Source organism: Lycorma delicatula, chromosome 4 (genome assembly GCF_047948215.1).
Source record: "Lycorma delicatula isolate Av1 chromosome 4, ASM4794821v1, whole genome shotgun sequence".
Classification (NCBI taxonomy): domain Eukaryota; kingdom Metazoa; phylum Arthropoda; class Insecta; order Hemiptera; family Fulgoridae; genus Lycorma; species Lycorma delicatula.
This window is the reverse complement of record NC_134458.1, coordinates 172,743,006-172,764,524: the sequence shown is the minus strand read 5'-3', so window position 1 is coordinate 172,764,524 and position 21,519 is coordinate 172,743,006. Positions and strand designations below refer to the sequence as shown.

At 29.5% G+C, this 21,519-nt stretch overlaps 1 protein-coding gene across 2 annotated transcripts in view; it reads left to right on the top strand.

Annotated features, from left to right (window-relative positions):
* Nucleotides 1-4,581: 4,581 nt before the first annotated feature.
* The window catches only part of Taf2 (TATA-box binding protein associated factor 2), an 80,248-nt gene continuing 63,310 nt past the window's right edge, over nt 4,582-21,519 (top strand). For both annotated transcript variants that reach the window (XR_012756213.1, XM_075364717.1), the window contains exons 1-5: nt 4,582-4,746; nt 5,274-5,327; nt 7,783-7,946; nt 12,350-12,572; nt 18,803-19,041. Coding sequence is in view for 1 of the 2 variants with exons in the window: in XM_075364717.1 (XP_075220832.1) it covers nt 4,702-4,746; nt 5,274-5,327; nt 7,783-7,946; nt 12,350-12,572; nt 18,803-19,041 (725 nt within the window). In the remaining variant the exon portion in view is untranslated. The remainder of the gene's footprint in view (nt 4,747-5,273; nt 5,328-7,782; nt 7,947-12,349; nt 12,573-18,802; nt 19,042-21,519) is intronic.

Sequence of the window (21,519 nt, the reverse complement as noted above, 5' to 3'; positions counted from 1 at the left end):
AGGAACAGTCAAAATAATGTTTGTAAGTAGTTTTCAGCAGATTCAATACTGGTTTTCGTTGACTTTTCGTGGTGAATTCTCCGCAAACATAACAAAACATATTTTGAGAATTTTTACAAACCTGATTTTTATTCATTGTAAAATTCAAAATGTTTTAATGAATGAAATCAAATTGAAATATTACAGAAATACTTAAATATAAAAATAATTATATTTTAATTTATAAATACTTAAACTACTTCATAAAAACTGTTTCACCATGGAGTCCAATAAAACGCAGTGCGAAACACACACACACACACACACACACACACAACTAAACAAATCTTGATGTTCAATAAAATAATACCAAAAGTTGTTTTGTCATAAAAGTCTTTCACTAAATTTATGGCATCACATATAAAACACTCTTTATAATATGTGTATGATAAAACCACTACCACAACTAAAGAAGAAAGCAAGTCATACTAAGAGCTGAACTCATACTGAAGAAAATTTCATCATGTTGAATTACTCATTACTTGACTCACTGACATGTCTATACATGTCTGACTTGACATGAAATGACATCATTCGACTTTTACGTATCAAATATAGGTCTACAGCATGCATCACAATATAAATCAGATATGAATAAGCAAACATACAGACATACTATCTTATTTTTATTGTTTGTTCCACAAACTACAGAACAAATAAATTTAAGGGGTTGTAACTTAAGAACATTATATGATGGGTTGTTTCGGAATACATGAAAAGAAATATTTTTGCAAAAACTATATCCGCTTGGTGGGCCAGTGTCGAGATATTTCGAAACAAACAAACAAATATACAAGCAGACTTTTTTATTCTATATATATAAAAGGCATGTTCGTATGTGTGTCCGCTAAAGACCAAAAAACTAATGGACCGATTTACGCACGGGCAAAAGGGAAAATGGAAAACGGGAAAGGGTAAAAAGGAAAGTGGGAGAGGCGAGATGGAGAAGGGTGAAAGGGAAAAGGGGAAGGAGAATAAGTGAAAGGTAAAATTTATGAAGTTCAGTTCTTTAATTTTTTTATCAAATTTTCAATTGTGTTCATTTAAATTCTCTCTCTCTCTCTCTCTCTCTATATATATATATATATATATATATATATAGTAATAGCAAAGTATTCCCGGGGCTGCTAGTGATTTTAATAAATATTGTACATTTGTTGTTTTGTTCCAAGGATACTGAACATTAAGAAAAATTATTTGTACATATTTTATTTATAAAAAACTTTAAAATATTACAGTAAAATTAACTGGCCTTCTTTAATTTTATGAGATCATAGCTCCCCCTTTTGCCATGTTTAGAAGCCCAAAAATATCACATTGACAGACAGTTGGCTACATCATTGAAGGAAATTATTTGTATCAAAATATGTAATAATATAAATATAATTATATATAATATATTATTCTAAATTTTTTTTTAATGAATAACATGAGATAAACATAATAACATATTATCAGTGGAGCAATATAATTATGATTATAACAGAACAGACCTCGTGAAAAATATACCACAGGCTAAATATATCACTTTTCTCTCTTTCTTTTTTTTTTATTATTAAACTCGTTTCTAATTAAGAAATATGAGGATAAAAATAGATTCATGTAGAAAATAAAATTGAAAATGTTGACACTAAATGTAAAAGTATAATTTTAATATATTTTTTTAAACTCTTGTGTAATTACAGTTTACGTAATTTAAATGTAACACTATCATTACAACGCAAAATTTATTTCAACGTAATGTTACTGTCTGTTACTTTATAATTAAAGAATTTTAAGTATTTCTTTCTTTAACAGTCCTACTGTCTTGAATTAATTTATGCTGCAAATTTGTACCGCTGAAAATAAACCATAATCACTATATTAATCCTGAATTATAATCTGAGACAACTGCAATAGAAAAAATTTCTTCATTTTGATAAGTCGCCATCATTGCAATTACTTCTACATCAAATAAACTTGTAGAGGTATGAGTTTTAACATAATCTGTTTTGATTTTCCCTCTCTATATTATATTAATTGGAGTCTACCAGGAGCCCACAAAGGTAAAAAATCAGAAATTTGTTTCCATATTCCATCTTAAGTAATTGAATTAAGTTTATGGTTCTCAAAAATGAATCAGATTCAGCTCTATGCCAGATGTAACAATCTTGAACTGTATTAAATAAATAAGTTTTTATTGCGATTATTATTCATTCAGAGCATAATAATACATTATACAGATATGATAGACCCACTCCCACTTGGTATACCAGACATACTTTTTAACCTCAGTCAAGCAGGAAGGTGCATGGTGATCTACGACTGAGGAAGTACATTCAGGCAGAGACAGTAACTATCCAAGAGAGGCGATAGATCTAATTGACTTAAAAAGGCGTCTCAGATCAAAATGGCAGCAATTCAGGAGACAGACATCTTTGCGGTTAATTGCTGCAGTTATCGACCTGAGAAGCTGACTGAAGAAAGCCCTAGGGTTTGATTTAGTAACACACAAAATGTTGGTTGTGCTCCTCCTTAAGGGCATCACATAAATTAAAGACCTCTTTAACACTTCTCTGCAAACCTCTTACTTCCCAGTGGAATGGAAGGTATTTCAGGAGGTAATGATCTTGAAACCAGGGAAACCTGCACATGAGGTTTCTTCTTACAGATCGATTAGCCTCTTACTGGTCATATCTAAGTTATTTGAAAAGCTATTAATTTGCAGGCATAGGCTGATTTTAAAGCTGAGGAATTCATTCCAGACTACCAATTTGGGTTCAGGAATGGCCGCTTCGTCATCAATCACATAGAGTCGTCAAAGTCATCAATGTTTGTCTAGAAGAAAGAAAATTCTGCTCATTGGCCTTCTTAGATATCCAACAGGACTTTGACAAGGTTTGGTGGCCTAGTATACTCTGTAGATAAGTTAAAGCTTCCCCAACCCTACATCTTTGTCTTATGAAATTATCTTGATTGTCGTCTCTCTGTAATCAGATTTACTGATGAGTAATCAAGATTCTTTGACATGAGGTCGGTTGTCCCTCAGGGCTCAGTGCTGGGTCCTTTGCTGTACTCAATATTCACTGCAGACCTTCCAATCCTGAAAAATTGTACCGTCGACTCAGTCGCCAATGACACAAATATCCTTGCCAATTACGAAGACCCTGGACTAGCCTTGAGGGGACTGCAATCGGTTAAGCCTTATCTGTGCATGGAAGAAATGAAGGATAAAAGTTAATTAGAATAAATCAAAGCACATCAAATTTGCAATGAGAAGTGGTGACTGTCTCAGTGTGAACTTAGATGAAGTTTTGATTTCTCAATCAGAGCGTGGACGGTATCTTGGATAACACCTCGATCGGGGTTTGACCTGAAAATATCACGTGAAAAATAAAAAAACAACTGTACGCGAAGTATAAAGAACTGCATTGGCTACTGAGTAGAAACTCACATTGTCTAATAAAATTATGATATACAAAGTTGTTCTACGACCAATCTGAACTTATTGTGGGAAACAACAAGTAAAAGTAACAATGTCATACAACGTTTTCAAAAGAAGGTAACGAGGCCAATTACGGAGGCGCCATGGTTCACATAGACCGGTGAGATTCACAAATACCACGAGTTAACGTCTGCTCGTGAGGTGTGAAACAGTACAGTATTAAATACCAATGGCGTTTAGAAAATCATGTCAACCTCCTGGCAATCAATTTGCTTAATAGTAGCAAGGACGTCCGAAGGTTGGAACATCTCCACATGCTAAATTTGTGGAATACTGGATGACAAATTGCAATTATTACCACCGATACTATTTTTATTATTTTTTTTTTATTATTTTATTTTATTTATTTTTTATTTTATTATTATTTTTTTCTTTTAATTCTTTACTATTTTGTTAGTTGTTACTTGTTTCATTGTTATGTACCTAACGTCTCATTAACTGGATTTGTTGAGCTTACTTTTGTACGAGTAGAGATAGTGTTTATTCTTATTAATTCGAATGTTTGTTTATTTTAATTGGTTATTTATTTGTTTGTTTATTTTTGTTAGCCAGGAAATGATGCGGATATTTCCTTGTACAAAGAACTTTGCTTATTGATAAATATAGTTATTTGTTTGTTTTTCCTTAGGTGTTGATAGAATTATTAAGGCAGTTCATTAAGAACCATGATTGGTGTGATTACTAATATTCGATTTATTTATGGTACCACTTAGAAACTTGTGAAACAAAAAAAAAAGTCTAATACCTATTAACGTAACTAACAACAATACTAATGAGAAGCTGGAATAAAAGTTAGTATGTCTATCTGCAATATTTTTCGATGCTGAACCAATGAATTTTAATTTAAATTTAAGATTTATACCATAGTAAAATTATAGCAGTTTATAATAATAAAATACGTATTTTTTCATGTGTTTTAAATTTTCATCTTTCACATGCACATTATATTTTACAGCATTTTTATAAAAGTATTCGTTATTCATATAGTATGTGAGGTGTGTTTATGAACTTTTTGGGTTATGAGAGTGCCATGACTGAATAATGCCGAGTGTGTTTTGCTAATGGTTAATTGTAGGTTATGTGGTAGTTTACAGTTATTAGTTTAAGTTAAGTTTTGGAAATTGAAGACCTCATTTAATTTAGTATAATTTATTTTTAATACTGTATATAATGTTAACATGAAGAAAGAACGAACTGCTGACAATATACGGCCTTATAAATTATAAGTTTATTTTTTTAAATGTTGTTAGAATTAACTAGGTTTTTAAGATTATTATATTTTTGGAATTAGGTTGGCTAGTATAAGTATTATTGACCAGGTTATGTGAATGTTTCAATATAATTTTTATTCTTTTTGTGTTTTCATATGTAAACAACCTCAATGTTTTGCTTAAGAGAACAAGTTTTCAAAATACTTTTCATATCTTATTGTGAATGAGACGTGTAAATATAAATATATATATATATTAGTTTTTGTAATGTTGTATTTTATGTATTTTTTTTTATTTAACCAGTATTTGATAATCAGAATACTGGGATTGTTACTATAGTAGTTTACTGGGAAACCTCACTTCCTAGATTATTGGGTTTGTTGTTGACTATAAGAGTTCATTCTAGTTGTGTTTCTTTGCTCTAATTAAGTTTTTTTATGTTTAAGGATGTTTTATATTACATGCACAATATATATAGATTTTATTTATAATTACTTTTTTTTATTAATCTTTTAATTATTTTGTGTTATTTTTTTACAGCCCACCAAATTGTTAGCTTAACTGGAATTAACTTTCAACGAAAAAGTATAATTGTAAGTTTTATTTCATTCATTTTTATTACATAGAATGCAATTCTATAAATATACCTCGTAGGTATATTTCAAGTCATCCAAAAGGTCTCTTGACTTGTGGTTAAATTGTATTAAAGTAATTCTGAGCATTTACTTAATCACCTTCAATTTTTTTTCAAACTTTAATATAACATAGTAGGCATGCTTATGATCAGGAAACCCAGAGATCAAAATGTCAGAAAGCAGGTGTGGACATGGGTGACCCATGCAAGGTCAAAATCCATGCCAATTAGTTAATTAGAAATCAGTTTTGTAGTTATGGCAACCTGTTCAGAAGCTAATCAATTCTGTGGAGAAAGATTAAAGTTCTGTGGAAAGAGATTAGGTTAAGGATAGAAACCCACCTGGTTGGTCAAGTGGTGAATGCGTCTTCCCAAATCAGCTGATTTGGAAGTCAGGAGTTCGTGTTCCAAGCCGTAGTAAAGGCAGTTACTTTTATATGGATTTGAATAGAAGGTCGTGGATGCCGGTGTTCTTTGGTAGTTGGGTTTCAATTAACCACACATCTTAGGAAATGTCGAACTGAGGCTGTAAAAGACTACATTTCATTTAAACTCATACATATCATCCTCATACATATTCATACATAACTCATACATATTCATTCTGTGAAGTAATACTTGAACGGTAATTCCCAGAGGCTAAACAGGGAAAAAAAGGTTAAGGATAGAGTTTTGTCAAGAGAGGAATAAACCATAAATTAACTTTATTAGTTGTTAAAGTCTGACTCTGTCAGCCACTGAAGATGACTGACAGCGCTCATCATGAAGTGATTATTCACATGACTAATAATACTGCACGTGTGGTGTAGTCTCTCTCTGTAGTGACTACATTTCTGTTAAGCATAAATTCAGCTAATTTTCATATGAGATGATGTGTTAAGTATTGCCGTACCTTGGTAATTCATCTGCAACCTCCCCACAACTAACTCAAACCTTAATCCAATCTTTCTACACAGAACAGATTAGCATCTGAACAGGTCTTGATAGCTAACAAAACTGATAACTAATTTAGATTACTGATAATGCAGCATGGACTTTGACCGTGCATGGATCACCCCCTGTCCTAACCTGCTTTCTGACATTTAGACTTCTTGTTTTCCTCACCCTAAGCATATCTACTCTGGTATATTAAAATATTAACAAAATTGAATTAATTACTCAGAATTACAATTTTGAATATAGTCAATATATTGAAATTTGTAGCCATAAGCAGTGAAATAAGTTTGTTTTTTTTCTTAATAGTATATTTTATGATGAAAAGACTAGAAAGACTAGCCTTGAAGGATTTCAGCTTTTTTAGCTATTAAAAAAATTTCCAGGAAACTTACCGTACTTTGTTCTGTTTTTCTGATGTATGTTTGAACATTTTTAGCCAGTTTAGAAATGTGAACATCTTGAGAAAGATAGGGACCATACTTAACTCCAAATATTATGAAGGATAGCAATATTATTTTATAATAATAATAATAATTATAAGAGTATTTAGTTAGAGTATTTCATAAAACTACTGTATCATTTGTATTCAGTACAATTTGTAAAATAGTCTGTGTATTGTTATTTAAAATGTTGTGGGTATTTTGATATTAAGTAAATGCATTAATATGTAGTGTAATGATTTTGTTATCTGATGCCTTTGTGCAACTTTTATTTAGTTTGAAAAAAAGATGCAACTAATTAAGGCTGCTGGAGTGGAGTGCAGTAGCTCTTGAAAGGCATTAATTTATGAACACATTTCTTTCTGATATACATAAACAAGACTTAAATGAATAAGATAATTTAGAATCATCCTAGAATTTATATTGAAATGTAGTTTTTGTGTTAATAGAAAATGTTATTTGTTTTATGTAATAATTTTTGTTAACTTATGCTTTTTCTTAGATACTGAAGACTTTTTCTAACAGCTTAATCTGTCATACAAAATATTGTATGCATGTAATTTACTTGTTATCTTTACTTTTTAAATGTTAATTGATTATGGAAAGTCTTATTTTTGACTAATATTGATTAATTATAGTTTATAAATATTAAATATGATTAGTAGCTATATAATAAATAAAAAGAAGAAAAATTTGATAGTTAAACTTTAATAATATACTAATGACTACTATTGTAAACTGAATGTAGTATTTACTTTGGAAAACCTGTTTTGTTTAAATTTGTAGATTTTTAAATTAGAAGGATTTATTGTACCCTTGTAATATAATATTCATGTGACTGTTATCTCATACAAATTTTCATGAGTAGGTGCTATTATTTATCACATATGTATACATGGAAAATATATTTAAAATTTTTTATGTTTTCAAACATAGGTATTAAATTATGTATATTATTTTTTTATTTCTTTACTAAGAAATCTGTGTTGTTTAAAACCAAAGTTGTTTTCAAAAACCTAGTAATGTTTTTTTTTTCAGGGATTTGTGGAACTGACTTTAGTCCCACTGAAAGATCATTTGAGATGCATTAAATTGAATGCAAAACAATGTCGAATCTATAGAGTGTGTTTAAATGATGTATATGAAGCTCCATTCCAGTATTTTGATCCATTCTTAGACATTTGTCAAGGAGACACAAAAGAGTAAGGTTTATGTTGAGTTACAGTTTTAATAATCAGTGTATTTATATTTTTTTTTTTCAGTATTTTCATAGTTGTGATCCAATTACTAATTATTTTCTATTGTGAACTACTATTTTAATATCAAAATACTAGTTCTAAACTACATTTCTTATCGTTTCCTTTGTACACTGTCAAAATTATTTAGCATGGTAACAGATTTCACAAAATAATATTCAGATCCGAATTGATGCTGCTACTTTAGTTACATTTTGTACAAATAGTATGTATAAAATTTTCTCTGTAAAATGCCAGTTAGCTAAAAATTTCAATGTCTGTAAAAAATATTTTTCATGTGTTGTCTTTTACATCATAACTGTAAATAAACAAATATTTTGTTGAGATCAGTATATAGTTTTATATACAGTGGATCCGTAAAATAATAATGGGGTTTTAAATAGTTTTAGCTTCAGAACAAAGCATTGTAGAGATGAACTACACATTAAATGAAAGAGAAAAACTCCTAAGTTTCTTACCTGTTCAGTAGATTTCAATTTGTGCTTGCTTAGTTGACCAGCAGATGTCAAGACAATATTCAGTGTTTGCCATACATGGCAGAGAACATCCAGCATGATAGAAGAAACAGCTTCAGTGATCCTTTCTTTTAAATGGTCCAGATTACAAACTTGAACGGAATACACTTGTGTTTTTATATAGTACCAAAAAATAGAAATCCCAGGGCCAGACAACCCACCCTTCTCATCCGACCCATTGCTGAGATGTTTCATTAAGAAAATCCTGCATGATTGTGGCAAAATGTGGGGGCGTTCCGTCTAACTGGAAAATGATATTCTCTGGTATTTGAGGCACTGCATATCCTGCTAACATATCCAGAAAGATATTCTCAACAAAAAAAGAAGTTAATAATTCTGTCTTGTCCAGTAGCCCACCACACATTCACTTTTTCGCTGTCACGCTGATTTTCAGTAACACCATGAGGAGGTTTTATACCCCATATATGAACATTATGCCGATGTACTCGTCCAAGACATGAAATGTTGCTTCATCACTGAAAATGAACCAGTTTTGAGGTTAGATCATCCTGATCTAACCTCCAGAATATCTGTAGCAAAATCAAATCATTTCACTTTGTGCAAGAAACTTGTTCCCACTGCAATTGTTTCAGCAGATACTGATGGCCATTCTGGACGTGTTTACTTCAGTAGGCTGCTTGTTTCTTCGAGTTGTTTGTCCCATCGCCAAATGTTATTTTCATCCCAAGAGGGATCTTCATTGTACACATGACTGCATTCATACCTAGCACTTGTAACCGACTAAAAAAAGGGGTAGCAACATTAACATACCATGCCACACCACACAATGAACCTTCCTCTGCACTGCAAACATGATGACTAATGCACATGTGCTGTTTGGATGTACTGGAAACAACATGCATGCGTTAGCTTTTGCACACATAAACTAAGGAGGGATTCTCTTTCATTTAATGCACAGTTCATCTCTGAACAATGCTTTGTTCTGAAGCTATAACTATAAAAAACCCCACTAATATTTTATGGACACATTGTATTACATAGATCATTTCAAGAATGGATAGGTTTGCTTGAATAAAAAACAATTTGCTTGGACCAATTTTGATAATTAATGGTAAAATACATTGGTTGTAATTCATTTCAAAATACAAGTATATGGCTAATTATAAAATAATTTGAAGTGATTGAAGCTAATTTCACATTAATCAAAAAACTTATTAAATAATTAATAGAAATACAAATATATAAAGGTACTAAGTAAATTATATTTATACAAAGAATAATTAAGAAGGTGTTAATGAAAATTATATTAGCACATATTGTTATTATATATTAAATGAATATTTTAAAGATACAAAATTAATTTTGTTTATTATAAAAAATTATTACCTCCTTGACTGTATTGTTACACTGCATAGCTGCACAGTATGATCTACAAGGGAATGTATGTTAATTTGTTCAAACTTCATGTCAGGGTTTCTGTAGATGTTGACATTTCATGACCCCACTCTAACCAAAAAAAAAAACACTGTTGCAACTAAAAAAAGTTTGGATGTATGTATGTTGGCCTGTTTCTTACTTTGTCTCCAGACTGAATGGATAAATTTGGCACAATGATCTCTGTTTGTGGATCATTGATTCAATTTAATTTTAGTTACAATTAGCCCAGAGAGTGAGATGTAGTCACCATGAATCCTCTATCTCAAAATTTTACTCGAGTAGAATCATTTTTTTTCATAATTCAGTATCTCTTATCAAAGTATATAGGAGCATTATTTATTTTTTTTCAGAAGAGCAAAATGTGTCCAGTGTATACTGGCTGATGAAGTTATAAAGCTAAAGGATTATTAATAATTTTCCTTATAAGTATTAACCAGCTAAGGGTGAAGCCAAAAAAAGTTATGAAACTCCTTTCTTTCTTTTTTTGTTGTTTTTTTAAGTTTTTACTATAATTCTCACCATAGAAATATTCATCATTGTATTCAGTGCCATCCAAATGTTTGAATTAAATTCTGTTTAATTTTGATCAATCAGCAATTTTTTTGCAAAAAAAAATTTTTTTTATGGAGCAGAGAGATGACAGATCCTTATGGATATATGCATAATTTTTTTTTTTAGTTTTCACTTTGCTATCTTACATTTATATATCATACAGATATATCATTTATATATCTTACAGATTTTTACGAAAATTTACAGAACTGCATTTACAAACTTGATCATCAATGCCTTAAATTTTGATTAGAATTGGTTAAGGTAGATATGATCACCTAGGTCCTGTATCTCAAAATTTTATTTAGAAAAGAATAATTGTTTTACATAATTATTTACTTCCTTTCTTACATATTTTAATTTTCCAGTTAATTTTCATCCTAATTGGTTTGTACTACTATTAAACTTAGTAGTTTCTGTTACTTGAGGAAAAATTGTGCAACTCTGCAGGCTTTTTTATTTTAGTAATATAAAAGAAAATATATTTATTTCATTTGAAATAAATTGAGTGATTTAACATTGAACAGAAGCATAATAAAATCCTTGTTGAGCTGTTATATGAAAATATTTCTATTATCTTGTTCATCTTGTTTTATACAAATAATTGTTTTTTTTTATAGAATAAATTATATTTTTAGTAAAGGTTATTCATATACAAATATAAATGTATAGATGAAATAGAAAATTACAATTTTTAATATATAACTATCTATACAGACTTCCGGTAATCTGAATAAAAAATGGACTTTTAATCTATGAAAATACTGTAGTTTGTTGATTTTTACAAAATTTTATTAAAGTTTTTATTATATGTAGAATTTTAATTTATTTAAATCATATTGATTTTAATTTTTTTCTAGAATTTTTTCCTTTTTTTTAATAAAAATTGATGAAAAATATCTTACTCCAAAAAGTTACACTGATTAGAACAAAAGAAAACCTCTTATGGTTAAAATTGTATTACTAAGCATACAATTTTTTAATGTCTATGTAATAAAATATAGTTCTTTAACTGATATCTTCACTGATAACCAATTATTTAAGATTTTGTTACATTTATCTTAATTCCATAATTTTTACAAATTCAATTGACTTTTTATTCAATATCTGGAGATTGTCATTATTATCTTTGAGCTGTGATAAGTTGTTAATAAAGTTGCCATTATCTTTTGCAACCATCCCATTTCTCTATGCCTCCTGAAATATAGGTACAGAATATAAATTAAAAAGTACTGGAGACAGTATACATAAATATTATAACTACTAGATATAATTTATTAAATCTGTATTCTTTTTTAATTTTTTGTGAATAACATTTAATAATGATAGCAATAAATTAAAAAAAAAAAATACAAGTACATCATAAAAACAAACTTTCTTAATAGCCTGAAATTTATTTAGTAAGAGCTAATATGCTCAGTATAAGCCTTGCTTACTTCTAACAGGTGGCAGGTGACAGGTGGCACATCATGTTCAAAGTATTTTTTACTGCTGTTGTTTTACTCTGTTATATTGTGTTACTCTGAAGTTATATGCTATATTAAAGTTAAAACTATGTTAATGTGTGTTAAAATCAGGATTGCACCTCTGGTGAACAAAAATAAAATTTGCTTACACATTGAATATATTAATACCTAAATCAGATAATTATTGAAATAAAAATTTATACCATCACTTGAAAAAAAATTAAATTAAAAGCTTTCGTTTTTCAAAACCAATATTGCTTTGATGTTTAGTTTTGTAAAAATAATTAAATAGCCTAAATCAGAGTTTTCTTAATCATGTTGAATATGTTCAATAGTACATACTTAAATAATTTCAATAAATGTCTCTTTATTTTATTTTGTAATGATATTATGCATTTTTTATTTTCATATGTTACAGGAGATCCTTGGAACAATTTTCTCCTGCACATCTTGCTGCAGCTCTTCAAATAGATCCTGATCATAATAATGGAGAACTCGTTATTACAATACCACCTGAAGCAGCTGCTGCTGGAGTGGTTGCTGAAGGACGTGGGTTGAGAGTTGGTGTTGAATTTTCTCTTGAGCAGCCTCAGGGTGGTGTTCATTTTGTTATACCTGATTGTGAGGGTACACTTGCAGAGGTAAAATTTCTAACTGGCTACTTATGTTTATTTACTTGTAATAAAATCTAGAATACTGCTTTATTAGAGAAATTTTGAACAGTATTGATTCTTTATGCTCTCAGTTAGTTTCTTTTTTTTTTTTTTAAGATTTTCGTTATATGTTTGTGATTTATCTATGATTTCAAAAGTTTTGAAAAAATATTAACAGCAGTTCAGTTTCCTTTTGTAGATATAATTATTTGTGTATTTAAACATTTTGTTAAATTTTGATATAAAGATTCATCCTTAGAAGAATAATATTTATTAAAAACATTTACAAACTCTACAGGCTTTTCATTAATTAATTGTAAGAATTATTTCTTGAATTCCTTCAAACGTGGATCTTAATTATTTTGTTGATTCTTTTTTCTCTTTTATTACTTAAAATATCTTTTTAGGGTCTTAACACATTCAGTGCTGAGGACTTGCAGGCGTGTGGTCTATGTAACAACCTGCAACCTGCTGACCATGCACATATACATGGTAGTACAGCAGCTTTTCTCTCTCTGCTGATAGTGGTCACAGCATGTTATTGTTTGATCAATCATATGTTAGCACAACAAAAACATTTATATTTTGTTACTTTGCAGTTCATTTGTAGTTGCATTGAAGCAGCTTTTTTGGTGGAATTTTAAATTTATATGAACTTAGATATAAGATAGATAGATATTATAGATATTATACTTAGATATTATAGATTTATAATAAATAGATTATTTTATGATTATCTGTATTCAGTACTTGATTAGACAGTTATGTTTTACTTTTATAATTATATATTGATAATATTATTTTCATTTAAAATTGATACTTTTTGCCGATTATATCCTTTATAATAAAATGGATGTTACATAAATAATATATTTACTTGTTTGTCAGATCTATTCTAAAACGTTCAGAGGAATTTACATAAAAAACTGATTTTCAGTTCATAAACAAGTCAGATGAAATCAGATGAAAATAAACTGTAAATTAATCTTATCTGATATTAAAAGTAAAGTAAATTCTAAATCAGTTAATGATATTCAGAACAAAAATTGAGGATTTATTGCACATAAATTTAGCATAGACCTTTTATAAGTAAAATCCACAAACTTAGGTCTCTCTTTTTTCATAAAACAAAGAGATAAGTTATTTTTATCTTATACAATTTTAAAGCAAGTAAGCAATCTATGTATATGCACAACCGTGCACAAGTGAGTGTTCAGCACAGACTGTTTAAATCCAGTGCTTTTTTTGTCTCCCATGTGCACCACTTGCTAGCGCTTGATCTTGTTTTTCAGGTTTTTTAAACATTATATATTGTAAGACACATGCATAAATAAAATTTGACACAAATATTTGGCTATATATATATATATATTCCACTTTTGGCCTGATTTTCGATCCCTTCAAACAAGGGGCATCATAGTATCTTTATTTTAGTTATTTTTTGGTTTTATTTTTTCATCTTATCTTTTCCTCGACTGGATGTTCCTGGAAGTGTTGGTCAAAATTAAGAGACTGATTCAGGACATCAAAGGAAACAAAAAAGTTCATGTGGAAAAATTCCCAATTTTTCTTTATTTCCCTCTCTTTGTGTCATTTTGTGTTTTTTCAATAAAAATGTATGTCTTTAGAATAGATTAAAATATTAAAAAAACAATTTGGTATTTATTTACCCAGTAACATTTAAAAAATACTTAAGTTGGAAAATTTTACCTTTGAAAATTCACCATTTAATTTTTAATCAGTAATAGCTCCATAAATATTAGCTTTTTCAAATTATGTTTTAAGCCTTTTATTTTAAAAAAATGATACCTCATTTGTTCAAATTGATTGATAAACAGATGTGGTATGACTGAAATTATTAAAGTGGTATGACAAAATTATTGTGAAAACACAATTTCCAGTCTGACTCCTGCAGACAAGCAGGTAAGGGGTGGTATCTGATATCACATTTATTAGTTTTCTTCTAGTATCATTAAACAGATTTTATATTATTATACATTGCTACATTCAGTATCAGGTAGTAAAATATCAGCAGAACCTCTAGGAACACAGTAGAAACAGATTTATAAAATTGTTTATTGAATGTGTTGTCTAAAATACATCTCCAAAATTGTTTCAATTTGTATTAATTTATTTGATCGATTTTAAGTAAAAATATTTATTAGTCATTAGTACAGTAAAACCTCCTCAAAATGGAATCTGATGGGACCGAGTAAGAATTCTGTTTTGAAGAGGTTTCCATCTTGCAGAGGTTTTAAAAATTGAGCTAATTTATCGTGAGGTCCTGTGCTATGAATTATACAAATGTAAATGAAGTTAGACAAGAATAAATATCTGGAATAATTTGGAAATTGTAGTACTGCATATAGAGAACATTAACCACTATTTTCAAAAATTTTTAAGTTACTCTAAAAGATGTTTTTAATTTTACAAGTTAGTAATTTTTCATTTAAAAGTTGTGTTTAATTAGAAGAAATATACTTAGATTAAAACACAACATGATCTAACACTAATTCTAAAATAGTTTCTGTTTCAATAATTTTTCTGTTTCAGTTTTCTGTTTCAATAATTTACTCTTGGAACTTTGGTTTTCAATAATAGCGGTTAACATATTCTGTCACAAATCATCGCTGTTTATACGAATTGTGAATTCTTCCAGCTGTGCAACCATACCCAATATTTCTCCAAAACTGTTAATTTTGTTTTCTGTATCTTCATCTTGTCCTTCTCCTTCTGAACTTTTGTTAATCTTGCTAGTTTCAGTCAAAAAATTTCATCTGCAGTCTGAAATCCCTCTTCGGTTACCAAATCACTATCAGTACTCACTTATACTTCAGCATGGACCAATGTTTGATCACTTTCTTGCAACAGAAATTAAACTTCATGCATTAATATTGTTGTATTGTGCAAAGTACGTGTATCGGGAACATAATCATCAGTTTCCATGTAGAAACAAAGTTCTTTAAATACATTTTTAACACAGTTATTTGTAATTGTTTGTACGACGAAGAGTACCTTAGTACATCCAGAACAGTAATTTTATCCATCAGTTCTTGAACGGATTAACATGAATTCATATTGGCCACTAGTAACTACAGAACGTGCTTTTGATAATGAATTTTTATGTTTTTAATAACCCCCTGATCCATCGGTGTTAGACTAGTTGTGTTTGGAGGAAGAACACAAGTTTTATGTTAGAATAATTTCCATGAGGGTGAATGACGCATTATCTAAAAACAGTAGAATATTTCTATTTTCACTAACCATTCTTTCATTTAAATTATATAGTAATTCTTCTGTTATGTTATACATCATCAAAGACTTTTATTTGCATACCATTCCAGTAGTAACTGAACGGCATTTTTGAAACAGTGAGGCTACCTATAGTTATAATAGTAATGGTTTAAGTATTGTGCCACCCGCAAAACTACACCATCAGAACAGGCAGTTTTTCTTTGGGTTGTTTGCCTCCAATACACTTTTCATTTTTGAAACACAGTGTTTTGTTCAGTAAAGCTAGAAAAATATAAACCAGTTTCATCGCAATTACCAATATTTTTTGTTAACTAGCTGTTATTTCTATAATTTTATTTTTCCAGTTTATAGCTCTTTCTTTATCTATGTCTTTAGTCTTACCTGAAATTTGATTGTAAGAAATAGAATGCTTTGCACAAAATTTTTCTAGCCATCCATTAGAAGCGCTAAATGTAGTAACTCCTAACTTAGCTGCATTTTCTTTCGCCTGTTGCTACAGGATAGGTCCTGAAATAGAAGATTTTTTGGTCGTGCATGTGTAAACCAGTTACATAAAATTGAATTTATTTCTTCATTTTTGCTTTTACTCTGCCATCTACAATTAGCATTCCTTTCACCTTTCAACCATTCTTCCTTGATTTTATCTTTATTTTTTAAACTGTAGTAAATTACGATTAAAATTTTAAAAGAAGAAAAGCACATGTAACTAAAACTAAATTAAGTTACAGTTTTTAAAGTGCTAGATTAAACTAAAAATAAAGGCACGTATGAACTGTATTTAAACTCTCAACAAATAACAAACAGAACGTTGAAACTATAACAATTTACTTTTATGACAAAATGAAAACTATACTGCTGCATCCCATGGTTTTCAAGAAGTGAATAAAATTATTCTCAGAACTGTACATGGATTGTTTACATAAACTGCCGCCGGCTATCAAATATTATTAATGACAGCTTATATGCCAAACGTTTGTAGCCAAGAATGTGATGATGTATAAATAGATAAACAACAGTACAGTACTGTACTATAATATAGTAATAATCATCTATTGGATTTATAATTTGAAAATTGTGGGAATGTACAACCTTTTTATTTCCTTTTATGGGACAAGATTAATATGTAAAATTAAAAGTAAAATCTATGTTTCCTTTCTGTTTCCGTATTGCAGAGTTTTCAGTCTTGAAGAAATTAATTTCTATAAAAATATATCAGGACTTGGGAAACTGTACGTTTTGAGGAGGTTTCCATTTTTTGGAGGTTCTGTTTTGTATGTTTTGTAGAGGTTTCACTGTATTTAAAAACTGAATAACGTATTTGAAATAAGTCTGTCAAGGGCAAAGCTGGAATATTATTAACCCTATTCTGCCTTTTTTATTTTCAAAAGAATTATAACTCATAAATTTAAGAAATGCTCAGTTATCTGAAAATTATTTATGAAAGTAGTCTTTATGAGATTGATATGCATTTTTAAAATCCAAGTAAATATATTGCTATCTTCAATCAACAATATAAGAATATATATTCGCTAAAGAGCAAAATAATTGAATTTCAACCAAAAAAATAAGTAGATTTAATTACAGTGGTCAACATTGATTTTGTTACATGATCAGTATTTGCTGAATCTAATGTATTTTTGGGCTGATTCCGAATATGAAGTCAGAATTTCCTGATTGGCCTCAGATTTTTTTGTAATTTCCTTTCCTATTTTCCGGCAAGTAGTTTGCAGCAAGTTTATCACCTGCATTGTTCATATATATATGAACAATGCAGGTAAAATATTAATTATTTTATGTATTGGAACAATTAAGTTGCTAAATAAATTATAATTTGAGTTGTTAAATAGACATGAAAAATAAGTATTACTATTTACAATTAAAACTATTACAATGTTACAAATATATGATTCATGTCATATTTTTCTCTAAATGTAATATTACCTAGTCACACATTGTGCAGTGTATATGAATTTTTTTTCTTTGACTAGTGCTGCATGTAATACAATAAACAATGCATCATGCTGATTAAGAAAATTTTCAACTACATCAGTAAAGTGTGACCTCTCATGTAACATTTAGTGGTGGAGCTACTTATCTTACCAATTTATGATTTTATTTTTCCATGAAAAGTCAGTGTATTTACTATATTAATATGTATATAGTGTGAACCTTTTAATAAAACTGTCCTTGATTGCATTAATCTTCCATATAGTTTCTGCTACATTTATGGTCAGGTAACAGTAAAATAAAATCTCAGGAGAAACGTAACTCCACTGATAAAAAAAAAATCATATGAACTATATTTTGGATGTATAGTAGGCCATCAGGACAGGTCCTCGGCTCCTCATGTTTGCTGTAATTCATGTGTAATGCTTTTAACCGGTTGATTAAATGGATCTCGTCACATGACAAAAATTCCAATGGTTTGGAGAGAAGCAAAGGATTACTGCTATTTTTGTACAAAGAAAATATCAGGGATAACAACTAAGACTAGACATACTGTTAAATATCCTGATATTCTCTATCCATAGTTTTCCGATTCCAGTACCACCAAAACCTGGGAATTTGAAGATGAAGTTGTTTATGTTGAAAATTGTGCAGATCTATCAGATGATGAATAAAGGGGAGAACCCAGACTTTTTAGAAAATACAAATACTAAGCCACACTTAATTGATCAGAATTAAATGAAAATGTTCTGATTTAAAAAATTTACCCAAAAATCAAGCAGAGATTCTCGCATCACAACTGAAAGGATAGCTTATTTTACAAAACAATATTATGTAGGAAGATTAAAAATGCATTCAATAAGTTATTTGTTAATAAAAATTCAACATTTTCTCAATAGTCTGGGATTTATCATTAAAGTCAACATTGCTGGAGTAGAAGTAATAATCGATATAAATATGTCTGCATACTGTGATGAAACATAAGAATAATTTTTGTTCGTTTTTTTTTTTTTTAGAGAGGAGCTCATATGTTTACATGTTGTTATAAAAATTCATCACGACTCTGGTTTCCTTGTGTGGATAGTTTTGCTGAACCTTGTACATGGCGTTTAGAATTTACAGTAGATGAAAGTATGACTGCAGTTTCTTGTGGGGACCTTGTCGAAGTCGTTTATACACCAGATATGCGCCGCAAAACATTTCACTATGTTCTTAGTACACCTGCTAGTGCACCGAATATAGCACTTGCTGTTGGGTCTGTTTATTATTATTTTTTTTTTTTATATAAGTAAAGCTCTAATTACAGTAGTTGACATGATTTTTATAACATTAATGAAAACGCTTTTTTTGTGTTTCAATTTACTAGTTATAAAAATATTTATTCACAGAAATATCCTACCATATCCCATCTTCAAGTACCTGTAATGTTTCCACTTGTTAATCTTTACTGAGTATTCCGACCGCATTCTATGAGCGTTTAAACACTGTTATGTTTCTTTAAAGTTTAGTTTGATTCTGTCTTGCGTACAGTCGGGTGTCTTTTAGTGATTTTGTTATTTTATATAAAATGGCAAGTTCTAGTCATCGAGTTACAAAAATCCAACAGATAAGTTTGTTATATATTGGAAGATTTACTTCTAAGTCACAGACTATATCTGTATCCCAGAAAGTCAAAAAAGCTTACTTTTTATATTTTAAGTGCCAAATTGGAGATTGAGATAAACTTTGGACTCCTCATGTTTTCTATGTGAAGTATCACATAAATCTAGTCCAGTAGATGTAAAAACATTCTATGCCGTTTGCTTTTCCTGTAGTGTTGAGAGAACTTTCTGATCGTGTAAGTGAATGCTACTTCTGCATTACTAAAGAGTGGTATTCAAAAAAGCAAAAGGTCAAAATTGGGTATGCAAATTTTCCTTCAGCACTAAGACCCACTTATCCAGGAATTACTAGTATCGATTGCACTTTTAAACTTTAAAAGCATTACTTTTCCAGATTCTTATTCTTTATCTGGGTCTGATTCACAACATCCTGAAAACACTAATAGTGACTCTACAGTTTAACAATCACCAGTGAGCCTCATTTAATAACGCAAAACAAATTAAATGATTTTGTACGTGACTTGGATTAGTGTAAACAAAAAGCTACTTCTTAATTCCAGACTTAAATAGTAGAAGCTGTTAGATAAAAACACAAGTATTTTACTTTACCGAAAACAGAATGTAACACTCATGTTTTTATAAAATGGAAGGATCGTTATGCATGTTATGATATTGATGGCTTAACACATTTGCTGCCGCGGATGAAATAGGGAACTTAACCAACTTGCTGTACAGGCAACTACGATGCCATATAGTAATTACCCACTATGCATTATGGTGCATATTGGCCCGTCCTGAGATTTTGTACTGTGCATGTAATTTTTATACGGATTTATTCTAAATGCTGAACTGTTTGACCTTGGATTTTCATTCTGTATATATTTGTGCTATACTGCATATCACATTGTTTAAATCTCTTTCTGACAATTTTATTTCCTTTTCATATATTTTTATAACAAGTTGTTCAATAAATTATTCAGTAAAATATTCATAATATTACTTAGTCTTATAAATGCTGTTTTTTATTTATAAATTAAATTAATTATCTTAATCACCTAATCCATTACTCACTGTTTTGATTTGTCATGTAATTAATTATTCCTAAATGATATATATATGTTAAAATATTTTTCTTCAAGAAAAACATCCATTCAAATTTATATTTTAAATAACACTAGATGAAACATAAAAAATTTATTTCCTGATGATTGGATCTGAATCACTTCACATAAAATGTTCCAACATCATCCAAATTATTAATTGATTTATTTTTGATTTGATTATGAATAGATGCTAAATAAGAAGATGTATAAAAGAACTGTTTCAACTAGAATTAGTTCACAAACATTTTTATTGTCTACGATGACAATAAAATCGTTTTAAAAAATATTTTTAGTTATAAAGAAAAAAAAAAATTCATTACATACGGCTCATTACATGCTGTAACCCACATTCGTCAAGTATAATATGGCAACAATGAAGCCCATACAGCACAACAGCACAAGATGTAAGTTAAATAACTTACCATTCCACCAGAATGAATGCCTCTCTATTGCACTCTGTCTTACATCCACCATATCAGACATTCTCACTGCTTCATGAGACGTTTCAATTTATCTTAACATTCTGGAATGTCTGCGCAGCTGCCTGTGCAAACTTGTATAAATGCTGCGCCTCATTCAATTCCAGCCAGTTTCAGTGGAGTCTATCCTTCTACCATTGTCGAATCTGTTGTGAATGTGTATGTTGTAATTACGTGTCAGTTGTAATTCATGGTGTTAAATATTCATGGCAGCAGATTTATACAGAATCATGGATAAATTATTAAGTGGGCATAAGTGAGAATTAGACGATAGTGAAACATCAACAAGTGCATAGACAAGCATGGTTCCAAAAATAAAATCAAGAAAATATTCTTTTATTTCTCACCAGTAATGAAGTAAATGAAGAAGAAAGGCCCCTGTGTGTCATTTCCTCAAAAATTTTAGCAGCAGACAGCATGAAACCTAATAAACTTAAATGACATTTGGAAATGCTTCATAGTGAGTAAGTTAACAAACCCCAACAATTCTTCGAATTAAAATTATATAAAAAGCAAACATAATTTTTAAAAAAACTTTGTGAATGAAGCT